Source organism: Physeter macrocephalus, chromosome 13 (assembly GCF_002837175.3).
Source record: "Physeter macrocephalus isolate SW-GA chromosome 13, ASM283717v5, whole genome shotgun sequence".
NCBI classification, from domain to species: domain Eukaryota; kingdom Metazoa; phylum Chordata; class Mammalia; order Artiodactyla; family Physeteridae; genus Physeter; species Physeter macrocephalus.
The window spans coordinates 15,947,051-15,955,646 of NC_041226.1; the positions used below are offsets into that span (position 1 = coordinate 15,947,051).

General features: G+C 45.1%; 1 protein-coding gene across 1 annotated transcript in view; it reads right to left on the bottom strand.

The window, feature by feature from the left end:
* Positions 1-2,510: 2,510 nt before the first annotated feature.
* FOXO1 (forkhead box O1) overlaps positions 2,511-8,596 on the bottom strand; it is a 21,290-nt gene continuing 15,204 nt past the window's right edge. Inside the window, exons 2-3 of the mRNA XM_028497858.2 lie at positions 6,467-7,825; positions 2,511-5,990 (exon numbers count right to left, since the gene is read on the bottom strand). Of these exons, the coding sequence (XP_028353659.2) occupies positions 6,485-7,825 (1,341 nt within the window). The 3' untranslated portion in view covers positions 2,511-5,990; positions 6,467-6,484. The remainder of the gene's footprint in view (positions 5,991-6,466; positions 7,826-8,596) is intronic.

Sequence of the window (8,596 nt, forward strand, 5' to 3'; positions counted from 1 at the left end):
CCACTAAGGAAACGAATCTCCAAGGCCTACCGTTACGTATGCTGACACCAACTCCTAAGTTGAGGCTTTTCCCCTGACAGGGCAAGTCATTTGCAGACATTACCTCATCCTCCAATCCTCACATCAAACCGGTGAGGCACGTAGAAGGTATCCTCAACTTACCTCATCTGTGGGGAAATCACTGCCCACGCATCAGGGAAGCTCACTGCTCTGCAAACACTCTTGAGTGTCCCTGCCACCAGCACAGACTAAACAGTGGGCATCTCCGGTTTGTTCTCGAACCAGTTTGCAACCAAAGTGCAAAGCGGACCGTCCTCTATCCCAATTCACCAGAGAGAGAAATCTGTGTTAAAATGGCCCACTGTGAGCTCTGTTCTAAGCAGCTAAGGTCACTTCACTGGAGCAGCAATTTTAGTAATGTTACAATCCCCAGAATGGGTTTGCAGAAACTCCAGCAAGTGGGTTACCATCTTCGGCAATTTTAAGTTTTACGGGAACTCTGAAAGTTGCTTGTTGGGGACTGGAGCTCGTGCAAGGAAGGAAATGTAAAGAATGACTAACAAGCCCCCCAAAAGTTGCCCTCTTTCTTCCTGGAGGATGTAAATCTCTACTTTCCACCAGTGGCTGCCAGTGCAAACAAGACTTTCACTTTTCGAAGACATGAACGTGATAAAAGTACTAATGCCAAGAAGTTTCAACTTTGCCTTTGAGTTAGTTCATGGGCAGTAGGGTTGAAAACAGTATCCTGCTACCAGTCAAGCTGAGAAAAGTTGGCCTCCATCTCCCTTTTTTCTCCTTAACAGGTGAATGCCTTCTCAAGTATGCGGCTTCTCCCTCTCACAGCCACGTCGGCGAAGCCTGGGATCTGCATAGAAAGCCTCCTCTCCCAGCCACCTGCAAAACTAGAAGTTCTCTCTTGAACTTCTAGATGCCCATGCCGCTCTGCAGCTTCCTCTGGTCAAAGGATCCAAAGGCCTGCCCTTCACCTGCAGCTCGTACCTCGGCTGTCTCCATCTCACATCCGGATTACCCACCACCACCCAGGACTACCTGCCTTCCTCATTCTTTCATGCCAGCACAGACCTCCCTTTCCATTCCACACTAACTTCACTCATTTTCCAGTTACTTAAACTGGAAAACATCCTAGAGACCATGTAACCATGTGATCACCAGGGTAATTTTCTACACGAAATAATAAATGAGAGTAAGGAAACCTAACATGAACACACTCCTTTTAGAGGTCACGGCCCCGCCTGGCTGCAGGCTCATGACCCATGACCCACTAACAGGTGATACAATGTTCAATATCTACGTGACAGTGACTACTGCCAAGACTGTCACTTAGTGCAATACATCTCTTGGAACAGCCTTCCACCTACCTAACCACACCAACGGGTGTAAGTTTAACCAGCACCATCATTGTTACAGTAGGTCAGCTCCAACGTGGAGAAACAATAGCCAAGGCAAAGTCCTTCAGTGTGGCAGGTCCACAGGTCAAGAAACAATCCGTCAGTCTCTGGTCACAGCAGGGGCCTAGATACTGTCCGAGGAAGGAAGTTTCTCCCTCCATGTTAACCATCAAGCTCCAACCATGGGATCTGTCGCTTCCCACTGTGTTGCTTCCTCTTATCAACTGATGTTAAAACGTGGGAACTGGTCTCAATAAATGACATTAGGTGCGTGATTTTATATATATGTACAGAGGGTTTTGAAAGGAGCCTGCTGGTTTGAGTTCTGGGGGTACAATCAAGGCGTTTTTCTGCATTTGGACTCGATCACTTTTCAAAGTGATCTATGCACAAGACCCAGGTCTGGGGGTAGATGCTTTTATCTGTTCCACACTCTGGGCTTCTGACTATTGTGCCTTTTAAAGCAAGGGTTCCATTGCTGAAAGGAAGGAAGGAAAAAACAAAAACCCTGAAAGCTGGACTGATCTTCCTCCAGTGTCTAAACAGACAAACATTAGAATGACCTATTTCCTTTTTCCTCCTCCAACTCATTTGGATGTTCCCTTGCCTAGCAAAAGAGTCAGAAGCATGGAGAGACGGGACTTAATCCTGGTTTTAATCCTGTATTTAACCATCATTAAACTAACCCCAGCTCATTCCTCGGGCATTTTCTGAAAAAAGCAAACAAAGGAACCTCCATCTGCAGCAGCCACTGAGTGGAAGGCGCGACGCCCCCTTCATGTGGCCTCGGGAAGCCACCGCTCCCCCACCACGCCACCCATCCCTGCTCGCTGACCTCCTAGCCAGGGCCCTCCCCAGCCTGCCCTTCAGGTGTTTTTACCTTCAGCTCCACCTACTCCAACACGAGATCTCATATGCCTGGTCATTTCTGTGCCAGGTGTAGTGTCAGACGCTCCACGGATGAAGTGCTCCAGGGTGGTTTGTTACCAGGGCGTCCTACTTGCTCTTCAATTCTTGGGGACTATAGTTTGGTCCCAGAGGGACTGTTTCCACCCCCCCCCCAAAGAAATACCAGATTTGAATAAACCATGGCACCATGGCTGACAAGGTTTTAACTCACGTGAGAGCGAAACACGGAAAACCGGAAAAACAAAAAACCCCCCATGAACCTAACAAAGAGCTTACTCTGCACAACTAGAAAAGAATGACACCAAACCATTTAAACATAATTTATGTACATTTATGGCTTTATACAGTAACAGCAAAGATTGTTCTTGTGTCTGTAAGTACATCAGCATCATCAGGCACTTCTCAGAGAGTATGGGAACGGGAACGTGGAACCTGGTACTAACCTCGAGTAGCGAAACGTGGGCGGGAGTGACTGCGTCCCGACGGGATGGACGTGGCCGCACCTGGCCACGCTGCCAGGCTGTCAGCCCCCCGCCCCCGTCAGGGAGGAGGCCAAGAGTAATGCTAGGCTGTTCTGTTTGCATAAACCACACTGCAACTTTTACTGAATGGTTACTCCCAAACTAAAACCACAAGAGAAACTTCTTGTTTAAAAGTCAGTTATGAATGAAGAACTCTTAGGAGCTGAATGTCAGAATTTCCAGCTGGGGGTTGGGGAGTGGTGGGTGGGAGGGGAGGACTGGTGACATATATCCAGCAGCTGAACGAGTCCAAATCGTATATTTTGGGGGAACTGTTTCCATTTTAAGTGTCTTTCTCCTCTTTTGGGGATGTTTCACTGATTTACTGCTCACTGGGGTACAACATTTGCTAATGAATTTAGACTTTGTCAGTTTGTCAAAGCAGAACTTCCCAAGTAACACATCTATGACCTAAATATATTCCATACATCTATATTACGGAAACAATATTTTATATTTAAAATATCTGAATAGCTCTATAATACAATATGCTTTTAATAACAGTACAAACCAGAGGAAATAAATCAAACAAGGCTGCATAGGTGATGTCATCTGCACATTTCACGAAGCAATCATGTACAATAACTGATACTCAGTACTCCAGAAAGTCAGTATTCTTACAGAAAAAGAATTACTAGAGGTCACATAATGTTGGTTTTCAAAATAGACAAGGTGCCTTTCACTGGACTTCACTGTACCCCGGAGAGCTACCCAGGATTCCGGTTAGAATTTCAACACACAGAAAAATTTGAAGGAAAAAAAAAAGATATTTACACAGACTCAAGAGGAAGCAACATCTTTTTAAAAGTCACTCTACGAAGTAGTAAGATTTTAACAGTGATTTGTAGCTACGGCTGCCTCTTCAATGAACGAGGCTGAACAAGGCGGGTGGGGAGTCTGGGAGGCGGGGAGTGGTGGCAGGTGGACCCAGAGGGGAACACGAGTACTCTGGCTCCAGCGAGCTCTAGCCCATGTGCAGGAGGCACTGCTCAGAAAAACTAGGGTTTCTATGACCAGACTTACTCTGGAGTGGCCAACAGTGAAGATGGCTAGAGAGGCGGCTGTTTAATGAATTTTCAGGAGCACAGAAGTCACTGAGGGAGCTTACAGTAGAGCCTGTCTCCTGGAGAAGAGCGCCATCAGAACACCTGTGTTCTTGTTAAACACGGAGGAAAAACCAAGCCAACAGAGACGCAACTCACAGGCAAGACGCGGCAAGTGTGAAGTGGGCTGGGTTCACAGGAATCAGAGCCTTCTCAAGAAGGCCAGAGGAACGTTTTTGTGCACCTGTTCCTTTTATTGTGGGGATTCTGAGCGGTCCACATGACTTGAACACACCGATGGATTAAATGGCACGCAAAGCCAATTAACTTGGTCTATCCATACAGGTCATTGGAAAATATCAATATTGCAACATCATGATCAGAATTATAACTGGGGTTGCTAAAGGCAGAAGAAACTCTCCAATTCTTAACTTACGCTAAGGCTTTTAAAAATAAATTCAAATAGACAACTTACAGCTGGTTTGCTGGTTTTCAAATTCATTGCCCCAATTTTTAAGCAAGTTCTATTCCATTTGGTAGCCATCTGCACTCATGAACACAAAATATTCTAAAAATCACTCAAGTGCCGCTTAAAAATTCCCCGCTTCGACTTAGCCTTCTACTCCTTGCCAAGCAGCCCAAGGACAGAGGGAAAGACGGACGAAGCATGAATGTGGACCTAATTCTTCAAGGCAGAGCTCACAAAACCAACCTCCACCTAGACCAGGAAGAGCACAGTATTACGAGGGAAAACTTTTGCTGAAGCTCAACTCAGAAAGGTTAAGTTGATCAAAACCCCCAGCTTGAGAAAGGAGCACTGTTTTAGAGGTGGATCTCCCCTTCTGATCTACAAATATTACAAGGCCCCCCGCCAGGAGTATTTGAAACAAAGAGCATACAGGCATCAATCAGAAGAGTCAATGCTGTGTGGTATGCTTAATTCACAGGATAGTAGAAGCAGATGGAATTTTTTAAAAACACACACATAAAAACATATCAAGCTCTCCTAAACGTGAAACACAAAATGTTCAAAACTATACATCACTCTCCTGCCAAGATAGGGCCAGAAAATGTTGAGTGTGCAAGTACTAATTACAATGATTGTAAGATTAGTCAGAAACGTCACCAAGTAGCATCCCAAAGTGTACAAACCAGTTAAGCACGTATAAAATTAGTACTAATCCAGTTAGAAATACAAAATGAAAATTACAGATGCTGCTTCAAATATCTGGGATTCCACAAATTTACAAGCAGACTATGTAACAAAGTAGACTCTAGTTTTAAGAAAACATTACAGTTCAATATCTATTCCAAAAATGATCTCAAGTCCCAACAATAACATCAAAAATCATTCATTTACCTGGAAATTAGAACCATTTAAGTGTCTGTACAAATTTGCAAATAACAAAATAAACAAACAAACAAAACAAACAAAAGAATAGAAAAGACTTGTACAAGGCTGGCGTTTAACCTATTTTCTATTTTTTTTTTTCCAAAAGAGTTTTGATAAGTCCATTAATTCAGCAGATGGACAACAGGCTATTGGTTCTCCTGTGAATTATGTGGCAATGTGAACAGGTCCAGAGCTGTTCAATGGAGGTGCAGAATGGAGAGCTTGGTTCTTTGTCATTCATCAGTTCAGCAGAACACAGGTCGTACAAACAAAAGTTTAACTTATCAAGGACATGAGACCATCACAGTATTACAAAAAGAGTAGAAACTTTCCTTGGACCAAATGAATATTTTAAAAAAACAAAAATGCACACAAATACAATTCTGTAGCTACGGCTTATATACAAAACTTGAAAGCACACCAGGATCCAAAAGTCTTTTCTGCAATTATATGGTGTAGTGAGTTTGGCACTTCATTGTAATGAAATTTCCAATGGCACGGTCCTTATCTACAGCAGCACGTAACCTGCAAACATCGGGCAAACATCCTGTACAGGAAAAGTGTCTTCGCTGCCAAGTCTGACGAAAGGAAAAAAGAAACACTTTTTTCTTTTTTTTTTTTAATCAAGAAAACGAAAAGGTAGGGTGAAGGACATCTTTGGACTGCTTCTCTCAGTTCCTGCTGTCAGACAATCTGAAGTACTTTTAAGTGTAGCCTAGGAAAGAAAACACACACACACACACACTCATTGAAAATACAGCCAAATTAAAATCAACTCAACTCAACATATTAGGGTGACAGACATACTGCAGGGGGGGCTGGACTTTCTCAAACAGCTCTGAAATCATTCAGCGGGAGAAAATTCCACTCTAGAAAACCCTTCGGCATTTGATTTGTATCAAATGTATTCACTTATTGAAGAGTTACTAAAAAGATGCAGCCATCTAGTCTAACTGTCGAGAGAAACTCTTTAAAGCAGTTAGAGGAAAAGCTTCCTTATGTTTAAGCTCCAAAGGAAAATTTATGAGCTGCAAAAGGGGCGGAGAATGAATGATAAAAGATGCCGCTCTGCAAGGGGCGGCCAGCTGCCATCCGAAAAGCCCCGACCATGGAAGATACAAGGCAAGGTACCGGGTTCCTCTCTTTTAAGTCCTGTTTTCAGAAGGTCTTTTGATATCGGGGCGCTCTTACCTGCTCACTCGCTCGCTCTCAGCCTGACACCCAGCTGTGTGTCGTTGTCTTGACACTGTGTGGGAAGCTTTGGTTGGGCAACACGTTGTCAAAGTTAAAATCCAACGTATCTCCATCCATGAGGTCGTTCCGGATGATGGACTCCATGTCACAGTCCAAGCGCTCGATAAACATGCCGTCCAAGTCACTGGGGAGCTTCTCCTGGTGGAGAATGCCCATCCTGCCGTAGCCGTTGCAGCTGCTCACGGAGGAGTAGCCCCCCAGGGCATTCATCTGCATGGGGTGGGGCAGAGGCACTTGTAAAGCTGTCTTCACTGGGGCCAAGCGGCTCAGACCCGAGGTGTGGGGCATGGGGTTCACCGCGTGGGGCAAGGCACGCCCATTAACCGCAGACGTTGACGGAGCGTGTCCAGGGTGGGTGTGGGAGCTGGGGTTCATCATTTTGTTATGAGATGCCTGGCTGCTGCCATAGGCTGGCATGACCGAATTAGGGCCCATCAGCACATTCTGGCCAAGGACTCGGCTGCTGGGCTGAGCCACCCCAGGATCAACTGGTGTCATAATGTCATTATGGGGAGGAGAGTCGGAAGTAAGTAACTCCTTCAAGAGTCCCGGTGCACAGTTATACTGACTCATGCCTCCGTAACTCGACTTGCTGTCCTGAAGCGTTTGCATAGGCATCTGGGGCAAAGGGCTCATGCTGGACTGGCCGTACGTGTATTTTTGGTAGTTTGGGCTGGGCGAATTCAGACTGGTGTTTGGCGGCGCAAACGAGTAGCATGGTGTCTGCTGCATCATGGTACCCGGCGAAGACTGGGTTGAAACAGTTAATGACGTGGGTGATGAGAGCAGGTTGAGATTATCCAAAAGGTTTTCCATGTTCTCAGGACTGCTTATCTCCGACAGACTGGGCAGAGTAGAAGCCATCTTGGCAGCCGACGGGGGGTACACCATAGAATGCACATCCCCGTCTCCAAGATCATCCTGCTCAGTCATGATGGGGGAAAGTCTCCCACTAATAGTACTAGCATTCGAGCTAGTTCGAGGGCGAAATGTACTCCAGTTGTCAAAGTCGTCATTGCTGTGAGAGCCAGGGCTTGCAGGCCACTTAGAAAACTGAGATCCTGGGCTGTCCCCAGCACCCTCCTGGCCAGATTGGAGGGATGCTTTTTTCTTGGCAGCTCGGCCTCGGCTCTTAGCAAATTTACTGTTGTTGTCCATGGAGGCAGCTCTTCTCCTGGGGGATTTCCCACTCTTGCCTCCCTCTGGATTAAGCATCCACCAGGAACTTTTTCCAGTTCCTTCATTCTGCACTCGAATAAACTTGCTGTGTAGGGACAGATTATGACGAATTGAATTCTGTAAAGCAAAACACCATGTTAGAAATACAATACTCCTCCAATTGGAAAACCCGCTATTCAATACAGACACGTATCACATGGAAGTCAAGTTTTGAAAGAGTTTACGGTATAGATTTCAACCTGTACAGTCACTACGTGAGAGCTCCAATCAGTAAAGGAAAAACGGTATCGTATCTTAAGAACAGTCTCTGTGTCTTAATTTAACGAGGGGACAAAGTTAAATGAGATTATAAACACCTTCTTTTATATAGCTCTATTTTGCAGGGAAATTACAGGAACTGGTTTTAAAACCACTTGGATTTGCTATGCAAATAGCACTCCACAACAAAGTGTTATCAAAACCCCTTTCCACTCTGTCACGCCTAGAACTACTGCAAATTCTCTTCGGATGGCACATTTGCCACTTACACCAAGTGAGAAGTTTTATATTATGGGGCTCACATGGAAAGGAAAGAAAGGAAGGAAAGAAAGAAAGCAGGATATATTCTTAGTCAAGAATTAAAAGCCTGAAAACTAGTAAGACATAGATTCATTTACATCCTTAAAGTCCTTTAGGCAGATATAGGTGAATATAAGGACAACTGGGCTGTTGTCATTTAATTTTAGAAAGTTGAACTGCCAAAAAAACGAGAGAGGAAGGAAGGGAGGGAGGGAGGGAGGAAGGAAGGAGGGAAGGAGGGAGGGAAGGAAGGAAGGAGGGAAGGAGGGAGGGAGGGAAGTAAAGGAAGGAAGGAAGGAGGGAGGGAGGGAGGGAGGAAGGAAGGAAGGA